The following is a 23082-nucleotide window of genomic DNA, read 5'->3' on the forward strand; positions in this document are numbered from 1 at the left end:
CATATTTGTCAATATATTGACATCTTTGTCAATTTATTGACATGAATACGCCGTCATGTCCGACTGCCTCCTTGGTCGTCCTCCGATCTCAATTACCAGTGAGTCATTTGACATATTAGCACTTTCAAAATACCTTGATCTTAAGACCAAATGACTTGCAATCATGGAAGACTTGGTGATTACAGACAAGTGCAGGAATTGACCAAAACAAGACTTCCGGAATAGAGCGATTTATTTTATCTCTGCTGAAAGTGAGGGTAAAAAGATGAAAAAATAAATTTATCTCTGCTGACGAGGTCCTATTTTAGACTTAAAAAAAAAACACAAAGTAGGAAAAAATCATTTTTTTAGTCCTAAAATAAGAAAAATCACAATTAACAAATGATTTTAAATTGGAAAATAGGTTTTGTTATTTTCTCCTCCAAGCCCAAATTCTAAAATAAATTTAGCCCAAACTCAGCCTTCAGCGTACCTCTCTCTCTCTCTCTCAATGGACATATCTCCCGCGCAATTCGCCCAAATCACCCCCAAAAAAAAAAAAAAACGTGGACAGAGGATTGACTGTCGATGTACTTGTGTTGGTTAATAATAATTTCCGGTCCCCTTTTTGTGAAATCCTGGGTACGAAAATGCCGATTAGGAAAAACAAGAGAACACCGCCGGTGGTCAAGAAATCCTAACTCCAGGAAAAGCCGATAATGGAGAAGACGAAGTCGTCGGCTCCAAAGAGGGAAAGAAAACGAGCTAAACGTGAAGAAGAACCATCGTCAAGCTCCGATAATCATGTAATTTGCGTCGCTTTTTGCTTGATAGATTATTTGTGGTATTCTGGTTGAAACGTGTTGAATTATGTTTTGTATGAACTGTTTTAGAAAGGTAGTCTCTGGTTGTTTTGTGAATGTTGTTTAGAGAAACATGACGATAGATTCTTTTTAATAAAAGTATATTGACCTGTTTGGCATTTCATGAGATCCATTTTATAAAATCTTCAAATATTATTGACATGTTTACAGTTAATGACAGTTTTGAATATTTGAATTGCTGGTTTTATTTTTATGTAGGCTTGGTCTCGAGATCTATCAGATGAGATGATCAGTGATTTGTTCAGCTTCTTTGGGAATCTCGACAAGTTCGAGAAATCAACGGATATGACCCCCGAAGAAAAAAAGCTTTTCGAAGCTACATGCTTCGGACATTTTCTACGAATGCCGAAAGTCACCCGGTCCTCGAATATCATCCATAGTATCATGGTTAGGTGTGGTCGCTATGGCAAAGACTCTTCCGACATACTTTTTTTTGAGCTTGGAGGCCAATCACGACCCTTTACAAGACAACACTTGGCTGACATCGTGGGTTTGCGCATTGCAGAAAACTACAAAGAGTTCAACTATGACGGCCCTGAAGAGAAGGATGGGCTTTACAAGAAATATATCCTGCCTGTGAAAGAGAAAAACAGGGGACATATAACCTCTTTGGTCTTGAAAAGAAAGAAGTGGCCAGTGGAGAAGAGGGTGAAGTGTTTACTCCTCCATTTCTTGTACGACGTCCTTCTCGCTGATAGCCCAAAAAAATCAATCACGAACATGGCGTTCATTAAAATGGTCGATAACCCCGACGAGTTTAACAACCATCCGTGGGGTAATGTTGTTTGGGATTTCCTAAAGGAACGGATCCATTGCTATGTGATGAAGCGGAAGTCTTACAATAGGATGAAACCCACGAAGATTAACATTGGTGCCTTCATTGTGGCGCTTCAGATTTGGGCATATGAGTGTATGCCCATATTCAGCGAGTTGAAATTATGCACAAAAATTTCAAACACAGCAACCCCGTTGATGCTTCGGTGGGAAGCTAATTCTAAAATCTCTGTGGTCACAGTCAACAAAATACCCTTCAACAGCACCAACGTAACTTCAACTTTCGCTTATATTAAATTTTGATGATGTTCTGGACATATAAGAAAATGAGGTTGATGCAGTTGTAAATCTGCAGTTGGTTTTCAATCCAATCGGATCTGAAGTCGCAAAGCCGTCGAGAGTAGTCAAGAACATCAAGACATCGGAATTGCAAAAAATAAAGGTGAATCATCACACAAAAATACTGTATTTCGTAACAACTATCTCAGGAGTTATGAGTTAATTTTATTTGCACGTAAATACTTTCAGGATCGGGTGAAGGCAGTCGAAACTTGCAATATCAAAATCCGAAATGACTTTGTTTCCCTTCGAGAGTTCGTACTGTCCACATTCAATGATTTTGAATTTCAAACAGGTCTTCGAGAAGATGTCGGCATGAATTTTGTTTCTGTAAGTGGGCAGAAGAAAACAGAAGAAGAAAAGAAGAAAACAGAGAAGATAAAAAAGAAGTCGCAAAAGATAAGCCCTTTCAAGACGTTATCTATCCAGAAGGAGATCCTGATGCTGTTATCATCCACAAAGAAGACATGGAACTCCTGGAACCTGAAAGATTTATCAACGATACCATAATTGATTTTTATATCAAGTAAGTTTAAATTTGTTTATAATATGACTGCTCTTAGTTATTTCAAGTATCCAGTTCTAGTTATTAATTCACAGAAGGAAACTAGAGTTGCTAATTTTGTAGCTTAGAGCATTTCTTTAATAATATTATAAACGTGTGGGACTTGAAATTATGGGCATAGACTAAATAAGCTGAACTCATGGATACTTATAAAATTTATCAAATTATTGGCATTTCTGTAATAAGCTGAACTTATAAAATTATACCTAATCTGGAATGGTTGGAAGAAATTATAAATTTTTGGGAAATTTCCTAGGAAGCCTGATTACGAGCTCTTCTTGTAGATTTTTGGCCAGAAACTTTCAGTCAGACGAAAAGCACAAGTTTCATTTCTTCAATAGTTTTTTCTTTCGGAAGCTTGCGGATTTAGACCAAGATCGATCTGAAGCTTATGAAGGCAATGAAGCATATCAGCGTGTTCGTAAGTGGACAAGAAAAGTAGACCTTTTCAGAAAGGATTACATATTCATTCCAGTAAATTACAGGTAAGACTGGTTTCAGTGTTGTATTGCCTGAATTTTTTTACTATGCGATTAACCGATGCAACATGGTTACAGTTTTCACTGGAGTTTGCTTGTCATTTGCCATCCCGGTGAAGTGCCAAATTCAGTAGGTAAGAATAAATAGTGATACACTGTTATCTTTTTTCTTGAATAATAGTTATCTCTCGGTCATTTTATGTTTCATTATCATAGATGAAGAATCTGAAAGTGTATCCAAGGTACCGTGCATATTGCACATGGATTCTATCCGAGGAAGTCACAATGGCCTTAAGAATCTCATCCAGAGGTAGCTTTTGACATTTGCCTGATAACTAAGCTAAAGGATACTATGTTTTATATTTTTGCTTAAACTAACTATTTAGTCAAGTTAGAAGCTGTTATTATAGCATTAGATGCTAATTGTGACCAATTTTTCTCATTGTGTCTGTAATGTAGTTATCTATGTGAAGAATGGAAAGAAAGGCATAATGATGCTGCAAATGATGCTTCATGAAATTTATCTCGCTCGAGGTATATATACCTCTAAGTACCACCAAGGAGATTGGCTTAATCACACCAAAATAATGTTTAATAACTTTTCCAAGTCATTGCCTTTTTTAATATTCTACGACATTCTCAAAGCATCTCATAGTGTTTTCAGAATGTTTTTAACTAATTACCAAGAGGAGTGTTTAGAAGTTATCATCTTTTCCAACCATCATTACTCACTGTTTATGAAGAAGGCATTTCTTATTTACAGTTTCATTGTTTTTCATCTTCATTAGTTACCACAGCAGGAGAATTTCTTTGACTGTGGTGTATTCTTGCTCCATTATGTGGAGCGCTTTCTGGAAGAAGCCCCTCTTAACTTCTGCCCCTTCAATGTCACAAAGTCATCCAATTTTGTAAGTTTTCATATATTCCAATTTACATTTTCATATAGTTATTTATTTTTCAGTAGTTCCCCGGTTAGGATTTTAAGAGTGGGAATCAGTACCCTGCAGTACTTCTCTTTTAATCATACTTTGTAGAACGTTGTTTATAAACTTTTACCATTCACACTATAACTGAATAATATTAATTTTTTTTTTTTTTTTGGTTTTTACATTACTGCTTTTCAATTATAACATACTCTCTATGCGAATGACATTCGTAGAATAACTTACCAGTTCACGTATTTCCAGTTAAGCAGAAACTGGTTCCTGCCTAAGGAGGCTTCTCTCAAAAGACAAAAAATCAAGAAGTTAATATACAAGATCGTTGAAAATCGCTCTCGAAATATGCCAAAAGCTGATAGCATTGATCGAGATCCTTCTCCGGCACCCAGCGAGACATGTGATCAAGAAACTGAAGTAGTAGTTCTTGAACGGATAAACAGTCATGAAGTCAGAGAATAGTTGTCTGAGCCCAGAGGTGATTTGTGCTTTGGAAAATCGGGCTTGGTTTCATCGAATTTATCTGAACTAGGACCTTCTTCGAGCTCATATACTGGCGCGAATTACCAACACTCATTCAAATTTCAATTGCCATAGTTTTGTGGAGATTTTCAACTATTCGTCTTCTGCGTAGCAGCTTCGTCTCTCTGGTGAGTTTTTTTTTTTTTTTTTTGGTAAATATTGAATGTAGTTACATAATTTTTTTTATTGCTACGTTAATTTGTTAAAGAAGGCAGCTTCGTAATAAATAAAAACTTACTCAATGAATACTGTCTTACTTTTTTTTTTTTTTTAAATAGAATACTGTCTTGTTGATTCTATATTTATTGCTATGCTAGTTTGTTAAAAAGGCAACTCTGGAACTAGTTACTCTATAAATACTGTCTTACTTTGACAATAGAGAAACCTTGATCTATTATCAGTTAGACATGGCTGAGTTGGTTGGTAGTTTGCTAATTAAAGACAACTTTGTATATAGAAACCTTGATCTATTATCAACGTCGATCTGTTTCTTTTTGTTCTTTATATTTTATATAGTTCTATAATTTTTTTATTTATTTATTTTATTTTTATTGTTATGGTAGTTTGCTAATTAAAGACAACTTTGGACTATAATTAATCAGTCTATAATTACGATCTTACCTTTTTTTTTTACGGAAGTATTGTCTTACTTTGATTCTATACCTTTCGTAAAATAGTGAAACCTTGACCTGTGTGAGTAATAGAACAGCTTGGGGATGTCTTTTGGAGCCAACCTCTCAAACAAGACTTGAAGAAAAGAAGAAAGCAACGCTCCGCCAACCAACTCAGCCATGTCTATTACTCACACAGGTCAAGGTTTCACTATTTTACGAAAGGTATAGAATCAACAGGCCTACCATGATGGCAAAGTGCGACATGGTCCCCAAGGATGTGAACGCTGATGTACATGGCTTGCTGTCTGATGTACAGAGGTGACATGGTCCCCAAGGATGTGAACGCTGCTGTGACAACCATCAAGACGAAGAGGACCATTCTGTTTATTGACATTCATGTCAATTTATTGACATTCATGTCAAGAGATTGACATTCATGTCAAGAGATTGACATTCATGTCAAGAGATTGACATTCATGTCAATCTCTTGACATTCATGTCAATCTCTTGACATGAACATGAATGAATGTCAATATATTGACATGAATAACAATTTAATGACATGAATGTCAATTTATTGACATATTTGTCAATAAAATCTCAAATATTATAAATTCTCAATATATTGTCTATATATTTACAAGGATGTATTTTATTGATAGTTTAAAAGGATATATTTTATTGTCAATAAATTCTCAATAGATCTCAACTGTCAGTTTATATTTTAAAGTTAAAATAATCCCTCACCAACCTGCTAGTGCACAAAGGCTCGCTTGGCGTACATGAAGTCAAACTAGTGGTCAATGCAAGAGAAGACCTCTGCAACACTGGTTGAGTTGGAGATCATACAGACAGCACGTTGGACCTTGGCAAGGTTTCCACCGGGGACCACATACACTTTCAGATTCTTCATCTATGATAATGAAACATAAAATGACCGAGAGATAACTATTATTCAAGAAAAAAGATAACAGTGTATCAATATTTATTCTTACCTACTGAATTTGGCACTTCACCGGGATGGCAAATGACAAGCAAACTCCAGTGAAAACTGTAACCATGTTGCATCGGTTAATCGCATAGTAAAAAAATTCAGGCAATACAACACTGAAACCAGTCTTACCTGTAATTTACTGGAATGAATATGTAATCCTTTCTGAAAAGGTCTACTTTTCTTGTCCACTTACGAACACGCTGGTATGCTTCATTGCCTTCATATGTCAATAAATTGACATTCATGTCAATAAATTGATATGAATGTCAATTTATTGACAAATATGTCATTAAATTGTTATTGACATTCATGTCAATATAATATATTGACAAATATGTCATTAAATTGTCATTCATGTCAATATAATAAATTGACATTCGTGTCAATATAATAAATTGACATTCGTGTCAATATAATAAATTGACATTCGTGTCAATAATGGCATTTCAACAATTTAGATTGCAATGTAAATCAAAATATAAATGTATTATCCTCGGATAAGTCCTCGGAGAAGTCCTACCACGGAGAGCTTGGGCAGAATTCTTTTTCAAACACACCAAATTATAAAATTGAAATATAAATACAAATATAATCATTTATATATATAAATGTATCATTAATAGAAAGTATTTAAACTGGTGAACTATATTTAAATTTCAAACAATAATGGTATATAATAAATTAAGACGAATTAAGTTAAAATAATCGCTATTATAGAAAAAATTACATATAAAAAAGTATATTTATTCAAAATAGGCAGTCAATAATAGTATATAATAAATTAAACATTCACTAAATTTAAATAAGAGGAAGAACCAACCTCGAGCTCGTCGTCGTCATCCTTGAGCTTGTTGGTCTCGAGCTCGTCGGTCTTGAGCTGGTCGGCTCGTCGGTCATTAAATTGTTATTAACATTCATGTCAATATATTGAGAAGGTTAGGGAAAATCATATTCCGCACTTTTCAGGTGATTTTTCCTGACAGATCTTTCTTGAACTTCACCATAATGTTTACGTTACTGAGCAAGAATTCAAGTATATTAACTCTCGTTTGGCTGATCTTACTAAACGCGTCGATCGGTAGCCGATGTGCAAAGATGAATACCTTAAGTTACCGTTCTTGAAAAAAGGGTATTTCCAGGGTAAAGTAAATTAATTAAATAGTTAAGTTAATTTAATTAACTTACTTGCCGGGCTATTTTCTTAATAAAATAAAACTTAGACTAGATGCCCAATAAGTTGTATAGAATGGGCTAGTAAATACTAAATATTAATCTATTTAGTGATATTGTTTTTATTTTTTATTTTAACTTCAATGTAAATAATTTGTGCCGTATGAGACACGCTCGTTTCCTTTCTTTTTTTGTGTAATAAGAAAACAAAATAGAAAACTTGAGAAATCTTCTGAGAACCCAAACTCTTCTTCTTCCCACGTCTGTCACCCAAGAGAGAGCCAGCAAAATGACTACTGTCGATTCGATGTTCATCGAAGGGATTCGAAGCATCAATCCCGAGAAAGGGATTGTTATCACTTTCTTCAAGCCCCTCACTCTCATCGTCGGTGACATTGGCACCGGAAAAACTGTACTTTTTTTCTCTCTCTCTCTCTCTCTCTCTCTTATATACCTATATATTGCATGTTTTCACTATTATTCTATCTCGAACCTCATCGATTTTTTTGTTGGCGGTTATGTGTTTGTGTTGGCGTCGATCTTCAGGCGATAATGGAATGCATGAAGTTTTCCTGTGCAGGAGTGCTTCCTGCGAGGTCAGCTAATAGTTTCATCCATAAGGTCTCTCTCTCTCTCTCTCTCTCTCTCTCTCTCTCTCTCAACTCTGAGTACATGTTGTTACCATCTAGCAAATTCCTTGCACAATATCATGAAGAAATTATTTATCCTACTGGCTCAAAGTTGAGTATTGAAAAAATGGTGTTCCATATTCTGGTGCAATTATCCATAAAAACGACCACAAATTTCTTCACTCGCAATCGTTACCCACAACTCTTCCCATATCATCTCTCACGATCTACAAAGGCTGAAGATAACATTTTATGTTCATGGACCTTACAATCAGCAATAAGAAAGATTGGGATAAATTGTTTTTGTCAATTTTTAATAAATCTCTGGGTGTTATTTTAGGTAATGATCGTTAATAATTATAATAAATTTATAAGTTTGTGCTATAACACATTTGGGTTTGTTTTCTTAGTATGGATTTCGATTTTTTAATCCTTAATTATTTCGATTTCTAAAATTTGGTCTTCGAATATTTGTTCGTTGTCCTTGAATTTTTTTTCCATAATTTGTCATTTATTTATTTTGGTCAATTTGATATCTATTATTGTTGAATCCGGAATCTCTTTTTTTTTTTTTCGTAACTTGTCATTTGTTTATTTTGCTTAATTTGACACATAATTTTGTTGAATATAATATTTCCTTTTTCGTAGCCCGTCATTTGTTTATTTTAGTCAACTTGACATATATTATTGTTGAATAAGAGATTTCTATTTTCGTAACTTGTAATTTGTTTATTTTGGTTAATTTGGACACATGATAATTTGTTGAATTTGAGATCTTAGTTGTCATTATTAAAGTGGGATAGTTTCATATTGATTGTGTGTGTCAATAAACATATGTTTATATATCGATTTGACTTCTGCATCAATTGGTTTTAAGATGAAATTCAACATGATATTAAAGTCTTGCCCATTCACACAATTTGAATTTGGCCCGGCCAACGCGAAGCGTGAGTGAGATTGTTACTCGGCCTGATCACGCTGTGCCTGAAGGGAAATATTAAAGTGGGATAGTCTCACATTAATTGTGTGTGTGAATAAACATGTTTATATAAGTTGGATCTCTTCACTTGATTGTGTGTACACTAAATGTTTGTTTGTGTGTGTGTCAGGGCTACTGCTCATCTGTAAATGGGACAATTAAGCTACGAATCAGAACCCCAACAATGGAGGCAATCTCTATAAGGTCTCTTATATTGATTCCAAAAGCTTCGAGGAACAACCAGCAGAGAATTCTTAAAACCATGGATCTCCAAACTGGACTTGTAGGACTTTATGCCTAGTCAAAAGTTTTGTTTCTCAGTACTCTTGATGATGAGTGTTTTATTGCCTCCGCAGAGACTCGACCATACTTTTTCTTGTTGGGCCGATATGGATACAGAGACTGTTGCTCTGATGGGCGTCTCCAAAGCAATTCTCGATAATGTGATATTCGTGCGTCAAGACGAAGCCAATTGGCCTTTTGAAGACCCACGTATTGTAAAAAAAAAATTCGATGATATCTTCTCCATCACAAGGTATATGATTTTACTCTGCCGATATATTTGTCATTTCTTAAGTATGTAATTCTAGAGCATTTCTGTTTGTTTTATGCATTTAGCTAACTGGATTCGGATCACATTGGTTTTCATACATTTCAAATATGTGACCTTTGCTTATTATTTAGATTTGCAAAGGCGTTGGACGAAATGAGGAAACGTATCAAGGATTTAAATCAAGAGATGAAGGTCTGTCGCCTTAAATTGGAGAATCTTCAAACATTGAAAGATACAGAATTTCAGGTTTTTTTTTTCTTCCTTTACTCTGATATTCAGATATTTTGTCCGTAGGTTCTAACATGCTTGACGTGATTTCTTCTCTCTCTCGCCTAATTCAGTGTCTTCTTTCCTTTCACATACAGCTTCGTGAAATAATTTCTCGTGATCAAGAGAAAATGAAATCTATGAAAATTCAGATTGAGGATTGGCAAACAAGTGTCCAGGACGTCAACTCTAAAATTTTTGAGACTCGGGCGACACTGAAATCACTGAAACAAGTAGAAGAGCAGATATTGATTAAGACTGTTATAAGAGAAACCCTAGACAAGGATCACCGGAATAAGTATGTTGCAGCCCTTAGCGTGGAGAATAGATGTCATATATTATTGAAGAAAGAACGCGACACAGCCATTCAAAACTTATATAAAAAACAAGATCTAGGCTACCTTCCGAATTCTCCGTTCAGCGATTTGGATGCTGTATATCTCACAAACAGACTAATCTCAGGGGTGGAGAATCGTAAAAAGGATTTGCAAGATTGGAAGGTTCCCACCGAAGAAGCTCAAACCATTGAAGATGCAATAGGAGGATTTGTCTCGTGGCCGAAGAGATTGATCGAAGTGGACACGGGAATAGAGAGTCGCGGTCCGGTTGTCAAACAACTCTCAAAGCTCGGTTTAAAGAGTGAACCTAGCATCGATGATACTAAGAAGATTCTGTACAAGGTGATTAATCCAAAGTTTCGATTGCTCGCTCAACATGCCAACAAAGTAATGTTACCGGAAGGGGATGTGATTATGGTCAATGTTAGTCCAAGTCTCGCGGCTATCCCGATTCCGGTGTCATTTGAAGATGTTTCCGACTTTTTACAATACTTGGAAATTGACGCGGGGAGCATAACGGTCTATATGGAGTTAGTGTTTTCTTTATATGCGTTTTTAATATAAATATTCAATATTTAGTGTTTTGATCAATCAAATACTTGTTTGTCATAGCTATCTACGCTCGAGGCTAGAAAAGGCGAAGAAGAGTCGAGACTATTGTTTTATAAATCCGGGCTTAAGTTCGTACATCGAAAACAACGACGAGGACGCTTATTTGTCAAAACGAGTCAAGGACGTTGGAAACATAGTACGAAAATGCAAATTTGGTGAACTAGCTTTGATGCCGTACAATAAAGGTGCGCATTGGATGCTCGTTGTCCTCGACCCTTGGAGAGATAGTGCTATGTTCTTCGACCCGTTAAGAAATAAAATTCCAATCGATTTAACTCGATTGATAAAAAAGTGATATTTTGATTTTTTAAACTATTTTTATTATAAATCATTGTAGAGGTTTTTTCTCTTATGATTTTCGTGTTATAGGGTTTTTGTGGATTTCAAGCTCGAGCACCAAAAAACCAATAATAACGGACAGTCAACATACATCAAGGCTTGGAACGCTCCGAGACAAACCGGAAACACGGAATGCGGGTATTTTGTTATTTCGTATATGCGCGAGCGATATAGTCGTAGGAGGTGTAGAAAAATTAGAAAGTAAGAAAAACTATACAAAAGAGGATTTAGAGAGAGTTAGGGAAGAATGGGTAACTTATGTACAAACATTTATTAATTGTGATGATTAGTTAGTTTTTATATTCAATTTTGGATTGGTTTTAGATGTAAATATTTCTTTTGAATGTTTTGGAGATGTATATATTATTTTTTGGATTGAAGGTTATTTTCAGGTGCCATATTTTTTAAACCGGGTTTAGTACGTGTAAAAAATGATTTCAGGTTCAAAATAAAGTCTTCGCCGCGGCGTATAACGTTCGCCGCGGCGAAAAATAAGAGTCGCCGCGGCAAAAAAGATACCGAGAGCACATTATTCATGCATCAAAAACTCGCCGCAGCGATGTTTTAGTTTCGCCGCGGCGATATACACCTCGCCGCGGCGAAACTAAAACGTCGCCGCGGCGGGTTTTTAAAAAAATATTCAGAAAACTTCTACAACGGATAAAAATCCGTTGTAGAATACTCTCGCCGCGGCGCAGAACCTAAGTCGCCGCGGCGTGAACCTCGCCGCGGCGAAGTATAATTATAGCCGCGGCGAAAACATTCTACAATGGATTTTCAATCCGTTGTAGAATCATGTCACCGCGGCGTGGAACGTACTTCGCCGCGGCACACAAGTCGCCGCGGCGACGTATTATTTCCGCCGCGGCGACATGATTCTACAACGGATTGAATATCCGTTGTAGAATTTCTCGCCGCGGCGAAAAATATACTTCGCCGCGGCGAGATGTTTGAAAACATTTAAAAATTACACAATGGATTCAAACCGTTGTAGAAGCTTCTACAACGCTTAAATATCCGTTGTAGAAGCTTAGTTTCTACAACGGATCATTAAGCGTTGTAGAAAGCTGTTGGATTTTACAACGGATTTTTAAGCGTTGTAGAAGCTTCTACAACGCAGGATTCTACAACGCTTAATAAGCGTTGTAGAAACATTCTACAACTGTTTTTAAGCGTTGTAGAATCCTAGTTTTGTAGTAGTGCATTTTCCACTACAAATGCTGTTTTCAAACCCCAACCCGTGTGAACCTCCAAATGACAGTGCATAAACCACACTCCTGCAAATAATTACCATAAATTATTGCCACAGATATATAAATATTTTTCTCCTCTCCGTTTTGACAAAAATAAAAATAAAAATAAAAATAAAGGGTTCCATAGGTGAGTGAGTGAAAGGAGAAAAGTATTTTTGCGGCTGCTATTATTGTTAGCTAAAGTCAACTTTGGCTAATCATTCATCAACAGATTAAAATATACTATATTGTTTATATATTAATAAATATATTAATTTAGGTTATCTAATTCTAATCAGCAAAGTTCAAAGATGATTGACTTTTTTATTCTTAAAATATTATTTGGCATGTATAAGAGTACGTTGTATTTGGAATGTGAAATCAATAAGTGAAAAAAATTGTTTGTTTGCATGATTAATCGTGGTTTAATTAATGACAATGAAAAATAAATGTTACCTGGGTTGTCAGCCCTAAATCTGATGGCGGTCCAACGTCCACCGGTGGGAACTCCAACGGTGTTTCTTTCAGGAGGATCAACTAAGTTGAACTTAAGCGGGTCTTTACTAGAGTTAAAGTTACCGACTCCGCTTCCAACCACAAAAAAGTTATATCCATGGAGATGGAAAGGGTGTGATTCCACAGTTAGAAGATTAGCGTCTTGTAAAACCAACTCGATGCTCGAATTGAAAGCAAGTTTGTTGACCTTCGTCCCGGCTTTGGTTGCGAGATTCGCGGTCAATGGGGCGCCCGTGTAGTTGAAAGCGGCTGGTGGGCGATCGGGGAAATCGGTCGCGAAAACCCCTTTGATTCCAAAGTAGCGAGCCTGAACAATTTAACAATATATCGTATAATAAGATAGTTGAAAGTTATATACAATTAAATAAGGGCCGTTATTAAGTTATATAGCCACACGGATATAGTGGATTGAGATATAGCCCACCTTTGGTTAATTTCTTGTAAGTAGCCAAGTAAACTTATTAACAAATTAATAAAAGCCTTATTTAACACCACCAAACATATATTTTAGGTAGTTAATACGCTGCCACGTATGCAAGTTGGCTATTTACAAATTATTTACCAAAGGTTGGCTAATTTACAATTCCTATAGTTTAGGTGGCTTACGTAGCCAATTTTTTTATTAAATAAATCAATCAAATTTTGGGAGACGATAAAAAAGTACTTCTTCGTATTTTCATCTACATAAGAATGAATCCGAATCATCTATCTTTTTTTTCATGTCTCGCTACATGACTCTTAAATAAAAAATTATAACGCCGTCACCTTTTTATTATTGTTATTAGATTTAGAATAATAATTAAAAGAAATTGGGATGTGACTTATTTTTATTGGATATACGAAAAGGGACAGACGATCTAGATTCCATAAAATAAATTCAACGATTTTGTATTTTGTTATACGCAATTTCTCTCGATCTATAGTTCAATAATAATAGGAAAAAAAATTCTTTCGTCTATTTTATACCTGAAGAAGCCCGGTTTGAGGCATCACGAAACTTATATTGTTTATAGAGGCAGTGAGTTTCGTCCCGTTGAGGCAGCTAGGGCAAGGGTTTATCAGTAGACCGGGATGGTTTGCCCTAGTTTCAGGTCTTTTAGGCTCCGTTTGGAACCCGGAAAATAAGAGAGAAAGTGAAAATAATAGAGAAAATGAAAATGTAAGAGAAAATAATAGAAAAAGTCAAAATTCTAATTGTGTTTGAAAGTCATAGAAAATATGAGAGAAAATTGACGGGAAAGTAACGATGAGACTAGGGACGGAGCTAACTCAAGTCCAGGGTGGGCTCTAGCCCCCTCCCCCTCAAATTTTTTTTATTTATATTTTTTGCCCATTTTAAAAAAAATTTATATTTTTTACCCTAAAATATTTACACTTTTGACCCATTTTTTTAAAAAAATTTCATTTTTACCATGAATTTTTTTTTAATTATAGCCCCCCTAAATTTTTTTATTTACATTTTTTGCCCATTTTTAAATTTTTTTACATTTTTATCCTATAAAATTTACACTTTTGACCCATTTTTCAGAAAATTTTCATTTTTACCATGATTTTTTTAACAAAATATTATCCAAATAAGCCACCGAAAGTCTAGGAATTGTTAGATAGCCAACCTTTTGTAATTTTTTTGTAAATAGCCACCTCAACTTAATACAGCACTAAAAAAGACAAAAATACCCAAAAACATTTCCTCCTATTTTGGTTTTTTGTCTTTTTGAGTGCTGTAAATAAGTTGAGGTGGCTATTTACAGAAAATTAACAAAAGGTTGGCTATTATACAAAACGCTATGAGTCAAACGGCTATATAGCTAAAAGACCCTTTTTTTAATTAGCCCCCCTTAAATTTTTTTATTTACATTTTTTGCCCATTTTTAAAAAGTTTTACATTTTTACCCTAGATAAATGTGATCCCCTCATAGACAAATGTGGAGAGATTCTCATTTTCCATTTGATTTTCGAAAGAAAATGAAATTCTCATTTTAGTTATACACTTTCCCTTGCATTTTCCATCATATGTTGGACTCCATGTGACCCATGGGGTTTGTATTAACTTGGTTACAAAAGTTGTTAGTTTATATCAGTCAATGTACCATCAAAGGTGAATGAGAATAAGCTACGAAGTTCTATTCAATTCATTTCTCTCTCTCTCTCTCTCTCTGTTCAAAATTCCGTTTCTCAACAGTTACTGAAATGAATACCTTTTGAAATAATAAGTGAATGTTAGGTATAATTTAAACGGTTAGCGTTTTTTTTTTTTTTTGAACAAAATGGTTATCATTAAATTGCGTAGAAAACCGGAAAATTTTAAACATATAAAAAACAAATAAACAAGCAAACAAAGGTTAAATAGCTTCAAATATTACTATGAGTAAATTAAAAGGGATACAAAGTAAAACAAGAGATCCAGATTACAGAAATATTCTACACAACTCATTGATTAATTTTCCTGATTAGTTAAATATAGCCAACAAACTTATTAAGTGTAAAGACAGACCGAAATATTAAATACATATATTATATTGTGCTGTAAAATCCGATGATGATCCCATATAGTAAGGAATGAATAATATTTTTAATAAAAATCATAGGGAAGAGTTCTAATTGTTGAATTTGGAATATATTTAGAACTTTCAAAGGTTAATAAATACCACTCGTCAGAAATATTATAAATTATATGCATATGATTAATACAAACAATTGTGTGAAGGACGAGTCAATGGTTTGATATCCATCTCCTCAATCAAACAAAGAGATTACAATTTCATTAACGCCACATTTCAACAGCCATTATTGAGAAGTAAATTTGATATTATAAGATGTGCATGCAAACATATTGAAATCATGTAGTAATTTTTTTTTATACTAAATTGTATTATTTGTATTTTTCAAAACGGGGTAAAAACACTGGTATATTCCTTTATAAAAGGGTATAGTTAAGGGGGTAAAAAAGGCTAACTAGCCATTTAATAAGACAAGGGAAGTTCAGTTACATTTGTTAATCAAAAGTTAGCGTGTACGCAGGCTCTTGTATTTAAAAATGGGCACTTTCTTTTTTTCGGGAAAACCCCTAATATATTAATTAGTTAATCAAATTATAATAATAATATCGCCACCTAGACGTATTGTTACGTCTCAATTCGTAGTTTCTGAAAAATTATTATTTATCAGTAGATAAATCTTTATCTTATATTATGAAAAAATTATTTCCGTTTTTGAGGTCTTTCTTGGGGAAGTAGACCGGGATGGTTTGCCCTAGTTTCAGGTCTTTTAAGGTGAAGAAGACCATTATGTTGGACTCCATGTGACCCATGGGGTTTGTGGAATGGTTTTGTGGTTTGGAATGATGATCTCTATATATTATGTTTTTGTGGTCTTCAAGACTATTTCCGGATTGAACATGTTGAGAAATAAACTGAAAAAAAAAATACAATATCATTATTACCATGTAAAAGAACAAACATCAGTAGAAAAAAAAAATTGAGAAAAAAATCACAGTACAAGAACAAAGGTGAAAACTTTTGTGATTGAATAAGCAAAATCCAGATCACTAGATATTAAACAACACTTGTGAAACTAACTAAAACATCATAAACCATATCTCTTATATACGTCTTAAAGTATATTGCTAAAATTTATTTATCAAACTATATACCTACCTCTCAGAGACTTTGAAAGAGAATAAGTAAATGGAAAAAGTATTAAATGAGTATTTGGTTGAGCTTTACCAGAATTAGCAGAGATGAAGAACGAGTTTCCAACCTAGTTTGATTCCCATTTTCTTTCGAATAATGATCAGCCTTTCCTTCTTCCACCCCTGAATAATGCTCACTCCAATTCACACTTTAATTTTTTTTTCTCTTGCTATTATATTTGGCATTGTCTAGAAAAAAAATCACTATTGTAAAAATATAAATTAAAACCAACACCCTCTCGTGGGGACCAGCCGAGTTGATCATAACTACCTGTTAATTATAAACAACTAGCCACATTATATTAAGGGAGAGTGAGAATACTAGCTCAATCGTCAATCAACCTACCAATATTAGGAGAATAACCCAAGTTTGAATAAATTAAGTGAATAGCTTTCACTACCTAAATTACCCTCATATATAAGAGCAAAACTCAATTTTCCCAAAACCTAAACTTAAACTCGTTCTCGTCTTCGTCCATTTCATGTCACCGATCCACTTCATGCCGCCGATCGCCGCCGATCCATTTCACGCCGCCGCGTCGTCGCCAATCATCGTCCATCTTCGTTGTTGATCTCTAACGTCGCCGGCGAGATCCGTCATAGACGCCGTCAAGATCCGCCATAGATGGCGTCGATTTCATCGAGCTCCGACGGCGGCGATGCTCGACCTCACTGGAACGAACCAGCTCGACCACTGTGCCGAGGAACAAGACGAAGAAGGGAAGGCGATCTGCTGCTTGGCGGCGCAGGGAAGGTACGGCGAGGATTGGCCGGACTGGTGAGGAGAGAGAGTGGTGAGAGATCGGAGGTGGAGAAGAAGAAGAAACAGTTAATTGCTGATCCCTAACTCGCGGAGAATCGACAGTTCAGATTGACTCGGAAATCGGCGGGGGGAGAGGAATCGGCGGCGGAGAGGAAATCGGCGGCGATGGAGGGGATTGAGGAGAGACACTTTGTAAATTCGCGAATTGGTTAATTTAATTAACCTACTGGAGTGAGTTAGGTTAATTAATTAACTGATCTGTGAAGGATTTGAAATTAAAAAAAAATTACAAAAATCATAACTTAAGTCAATTGATATTCAAAGCATTCAATTAATTAACCTAATTCCGAAATTCAATCATTTAGTAAATTAACTTTACTTACAAAAAAATCAGAACCTAAACTAATATTCAACCAATAAGTTAATTAATTAACCTAACTCGCTCCAGTAGGTTAATTAAATTAACATATTCACGAATTTACCAAGGATGTTATGATCTAAGCCGAAAATATGGGCTATTTACTTAATAAAATGAAACTTGGGCTATTCCCCAAATAAAAATGACAAACTTGACTAGTTACAACAAATTTCACCTATATTAATTTTAGGCTAAATAGTTCTATCAAATTCAAACTATTTAGTATTTAAATTATTTTTATCCTTATGCAAAAAAGTTCTAGATTATTTGGGATCTTTTCGTATTTTATAAGATAAAGGACATGTATATAGGACATGTATATATATTAAGGTAAAGGACATCTCATTTCTCTCTCATATAATTGAGTTTGGTTAGGAAATTAATAATAAAATATGCACGTACAAATAATTTAAAGCTCACGTCAGACTATTCACATATTTTTAAGTAGAAGTCGTCCCATTGAAAAAAAAAGGTAGAAGTTATCCCCAAAAATAATTTGGACGACACTATTTTTTAGGAAAATCGACATCAATAATACAAATTGTTTGTTATTTATCAAAAATCAACTAAAACTCAAATATTGATATATTTATCACGAATTGATTGATTCTGTGACACATTTTATCATGAACATGGTTGATTTCGTGACATATTTAATATTAAATATGTCAATATTTGAGTTTTAATTGATTTTTGGCAAGTGACAAACAATTGATATTATTGTTGTCAATTTTCCAATTTTTTGTATGTAGATATGAGTTCAATCACTTAAAATAACATTCATTGTTTTTAAAGTTTAAATAATTTATTTGTAATTTGAGATTAAATATTTCATATAATTAAATATACAATATATGTAAACGTATGAATAAAAAAAAATAGAGGTTATAATTATATTTTCAATCACAGGAGGGGATTTTGTAAACCTTTCATTTATTTTAGAATAATTTGGCAGCCAATGGAAATTTTGCTGTTCGGACAAATTTGATTTGTGGTTTGAATTTTATCTTAAATTATGAAGTTTGGTACTGTATTTATTACAATGTATTGTTTGTAAATATAATTTTCATTATGATTGTCAATATTATATAATTAATTAAGACTTTATACTTTTCTGATTTCCGTTAAAAGAGATTTCTAAAAAAAAAAACCAATGAATTACGATTTTGTGTAATTTGGTAATCAGCTTCATAGGTTGTTAAATTTTATTAAGTTAATAATAGATTATAAATTATGTCAATTCTTATCGACAAATATTTTTCATTTGAAAATTTTTAGAATTCTTTAATTTTTTGGAAAAATATAACCATCTCCAACCATTGGTAATCGGTATTTTAGTAATTTTTCCGACAATCCAAATTCAGGACTGCAATATATTGGTACCAGTTAGTGGAAAGATGGCAGCCAAATAAAGACGAATGTTTCCAGCAAAAAAATAAAAATAAAAGACGAAGATTATTATTTTGAAAGGACTAATTTCTTTTAGGCAGAAAATTGCCTTTACTTTTGTCAAAATATATCCCCGAAGATTTACTTATAACATGTTTGGGACAGATCACATATTCTAAATGAACATTAATCATGGATTCATAGTGTACTTAATTAACTAGAGCATATAAATCAATTTTAGGGTTTATGCACAACCTTAATTGGGCATACAAAATGAAGAACATATCAATTTAGTGGCGTATATTACCTCAAATGTCAATTTTAAAATATTTTTATTATTATTTTACATCCAATAACTTTACACCAACCCATCTTAAAAAAAAATCATTTAGCTTTGCTAAAAATTTCATTTAGAAAACTTGAGAAACTAAACTCTATTACCTCATATTTAATAATCAAGCTTCAAGTTGAACACTTAAAAAAAACACTAAAAATAACATTTTAAAATTTTCAAAATCACTAGAAAAATAAAAGGTAAAATGTTTGAAATCACTAAAAAAATGAAAACAAAAACTTCAAAACGATGAAGAAGATCAAGACCAAAAAAAAAAAAAAACACTTAGAAAAATCACTAGTATTAAAATAATATTTGCAAATTTTTGCCTTCATTTTTATATCTTAAAAAATTTTGTCTATATTTTTTTTAGTGATTTCAAAATTTTTGTCTTTATCTTTTTAGTTGTTTCGAAGGTTTTTAACAAGGGTATTTTACATGTTTTACTCACCAAAAAGTTTGATTTTCTTAAAGTGTTCCACATTAAATTTGATTTTCAAATGTGAGGTAACATCAAACTTAGTGTTTTTTAATTCATGCACTTAGACAATATCCTAAACCAATATTTCTAATATATATATATATATATATATATATATATATATATATATATTTAAGTACAACTGTACAAGTACAAGTCCTAATTTTATTTTCAATTAGAGGATCAGAGAAATCATATGTCAGAATTACTTTGCCTATAAGATAGTTCAATTGTTGGAAATTAATTAGGATGGGATGCTCTATAAGTTCTCTATCTAAGTAAATCTTCCATGGATTTACTTTGCCAAAAGTATAAGCATATTTTTTTTTCTGCGTCTAAAAGAAATTGATCATTTTAAAATAATAAAATCGTCTTTTTTTGCGGTCCTAAATAATTTAACTATCGATTGCCAAAGATGTATATTATTGGCTATCGTAGGGTCCTAAATAGTACGAGTTGCATATTATAAAATTCTGACATATGATTTCTCTGATCCTCTAATTGAAAATAAAATTAGGACTTGTATATATATACAATTTATACCGGAACGAATGGTTATCTTGATTCATTAGAAGTTGCACAGGTAAGAAAATTTATCGTTGATTTACGTATTTACTTAAAAATGAATAAACCTAAATTCCAAGAAATCATATCCTCTACCAAGACATTTACTGAGGAAGCATAAGTCCTTTTGAAAGAAGCTATTCAGGAACAGATGGATCGTTTTATCCTTTAAAAAAAAATTTCAATTAGAGGATCAGAGAAATCATATGTCAGAATTTTATAATAGAAAAATTAGTCGATCTAAGCCACATAAAACATTACAATTGTAATCTAGCCAACGTTACATTTAATTTTCGAATCTAGCCAAATTTGATGACGTGTCATATTTATGTAAGATGGTATTTACTATATTAGCCTTGATTTGGTTTCAAAAATACTAGCCCACGTTTTGAAACTTGGTTTTGTAGCCAAATTTGTTATATTCGGTTTATATTTCGAATTTTAAAAAAAATTCTATACTTAGCAAAGTTTGTTATTGAGCGTTTTTTTCTTTAATTAACATTATAGTCGTGTAAGCAAATACAGTGTAAATGTTCGTAAATTTTTGTTAATCTCCGTTGCTTTGTTAATTTCTGTTAATTATGGTAAATTTACATATGTGCAGGTGGAGCCGATTTCTTTCCTTTCCTTTAATACGCATTTAATACGATATTTTTGTTTTCCAAATTTATTTTCTAATTTTGAACGAGATTTTATCATAATTACGTGTATTCATTATCTTGTTTGACTTATTCAATCAAATAAATATTTTCTTTCCCTTTTAATTACATCACCGAATCTCATATTATGAATTCAAAAAACTGAAATTAAATTGCTGAAATTATAGCCGTGTAAGCAAATACAGTGTAAATGTTTGTAAATTTTTGTTAATCTCCGCTGATTTGTTAATTTCTGTTACTTATGGTAAATTTTTTGTGCATTTATTGCATTAAATTTTCTCTTTTAATTATATCACCGAATCTCCTATTAAATTAGCTAAATATTCAATTAAATTGCGAAAAAATATGAAATTAATTGGCTGTATACAATTCAAATCGGTCAAACGTGGGCTAGTGTTTTGATCAAGTAAGTATAAGAAAAATGGTAAATTAGGTATTTTATATCCGTAAATTTCAGTAAATGGCTAGATTGCAAAATTTACCAAACGTTGGCTAGATTTCAAAAACCATGTTTCAAAATGGCTACGTTGCTAGTTTACCCTTTATAATATGCAACTCGTACTATTTAGGACCCTACGATAGCCAATAATATACATCTTTGGAAATCGATAGTTAAATTATTTAGGACCGCAAAAAAAGACGATTTTATTATTTTAAAATGATCAATTTCTTTTAGGCGCAGAAAAAAAATATGCTTATACTTTTGGCAAAGTAAATCCATGGAAGATTTACTTAGATAGAGAACTTATAGAGCATCCCATCCTAATTAATTTCCAACAATTGAACTATCTTTTCCCATTTTTTTCTTAGCTCAATGGTTTTCTATTTTATTTATAATCTAGTAGTTCATTCAGAATTATATTCACCCACTGATTTGCTAAAATTAATTAGGTTCAGAACTTGATAAATCCCAGTATATGCTTGGAACAAAACACATATAATATAACATCAATCATGATACACATTTAACTAGAGCAAATAAATTAACCTTCTTAGTACCCTCAAATCAATTTAGGGTTTATACAAATAACTTCACGTTTATAAGGCATACCAAGAAAAGCAAGAAAAGTTTATTGATAATTTTGCGGCAAGAAGGGACGGATTTACTTGGGCGTTAGTGGGACACGCGCCTCCACTAAAAAATTGGGAAAATAATTAAAAGAAAACTGATGTAAATTTAGATGTTCTACATTGTATGAAAATGATAAATTTCTTTGAACAGCTACATTAGCTAAAATGCAGTGTTAATTTTTAAAATCCCAAACTTTAATTAGATAATTTTAAAGAAAATATTAAAGCATTCTATATAAGTATTTTCAAATTACAGCATGATTTTGAATCTTAATGCTCCAAAATTTAAAATTTTGTTACGACTCTTAACTACTCAAATATGATTTAAAATTTAATTAACTTTAATTTTTTCTTCATTTTATGCATCAAGCATACTTAAGTATAAGTGATAAAAAAAAAATTATGAATTTGTTGCAATTAGTCAATTCTCTAGTTTTTTTTTTTTTTTTTAATTCTAGCCAAAATTTCATTTTATTAAGAATATAACTCATCAGACCCGCAATATATAATTAATTAACTAAAGAGTAAAGTTTACTCTTTTTAGTTAATTTAATTTACTCTTTAGTTATTAATTTACTACGGATTAGGTGGACTATTTTGTTACTAAAATGAAATTTTGACTACTTTTTAAATGGAGAGTGGACTATTGGACTATTGTGCCAATTACCCCAAAAAATGGCTCTCAAGATATATAGCTATATGAAAACTCATGTTTTTCCATGTAGGTAACATTTGGTAATTTTTAAGTTAATAGCCACAAAATTTAATTAACAAATCCAAAAAAACATTAATAGTTGTAAATATTCATTAATAATTGCAAATAACTATCAGACTCCAATGACATAAATGAAATGCTATAAACGTCCAATTAATTACACATCACCATAATGACTATATACTTAAAATTTACAAAAAAAAAAAATAAAAATTGGCTATATAGTAAATCTCCAAATTTTAGTGGCTTAGTTACTCAATTAATTGAAAAAAAT

General features: G+C 32.8%; 2 protein-coding genes, 2 long non-coding RNA genes and 1 pseudogene across 4 annotated transcripts; 4 read left to right on the forward strand and 1 right to left on the reverse strand.

The window, feature by feature from the left end:
- Positions 1 to 505: 505 nt before the first annotated feature.
- LOC149388499 (uncharacterized) lies at positions 506 to 1429 on the forward strand. Its single transcript, XR_016300985.1, has 3 exons — positions 506 to 785; positions 1062 to 1255; positions 1369 to 1429. It is a non-coding gene; the product is annotated as an uncharacterized LOC149388499 (long non-coding RNA).
- Positions 1430 to 2386: 957 nt separating this feature from the next.
- On the forward strand, positions 2387 to 3334 carry LOC149388500 (putative ubiquitin-like-specific protease 2B). The gene is made up of 4 exons (XM_089622448.1): positions 2387 to 2502; positions 2826 to 3026; positions 3099 to 3154; positions 3237 to 3334. The coding sequence occupies exons 1-4, from the start codon at positions 2444 to 2446 to the stop codon at positions 3332 to 3334; spliced, it is 414 nt and encodes a 137-aa protein (XP_089478574.1). The 5' UTR covers positions 2387 to 2443.
- Positions 3335 to 3528: 194 nt separating this feature from the next.
- On the forward strand, positions 3529 to 4582 carry LOC149388501 (uncharacterized). Its single transcript, XR_016300948.1, has 3 exons — positions 3529 to 3554; positions 3809 to 3928; positions 4208 to 4582. It is a non-coding gene; the product is annotated as an uncharacterized LOC149388501 (long non-coding RNA).
- A 2965-nt stretch (positions 4583 to 7547) lies between these two features.
- Positions 7548 to 9713, forward strand: LOC149388502 (DNA repair protein RAD50-like). The gene is made up of 6 exons (XM_089622449.1): positions 7548 to 7670; positions 7805 to 7879; positions 8997 to 9149; positions 9223 to 9401; positions 9551 to 9611; positions 9699 to 9713. Exons 1-6 carry the CDS (start codon positions 7548 to 7550, stop codon positions 9711 to 9713), a joined length of 606 nt encoding a protein of 201 aa, XP_089478575.1.
- A 2447-nt stretch (positions 9714 to 12160) lies between these two features.
- On the reverse strand, positions 12161 to 13875 carry LOC149388503 (laccase-11 pseudogene; annotated as a pseudogene).
- Between the last annotated feature and the right edge of the window lie 9207 nt (positions 13876 to 23082).

This window comes from Urtica dioica, chromosome 8 (assembly GCF_054948205.1).
Source record: "Urtica dioica subsp. dioica isolate 48M chromosome 8, U.dioica_male_clone48M_v1_H2, whole genome shotgun sequence".
NCBI classification, from domain to species: Eukaryota; Viridiplantae; Streptophyta; class Magnoliopsida; order Rosales; family Urticaceae; genus Urtica; species Urtica dioica.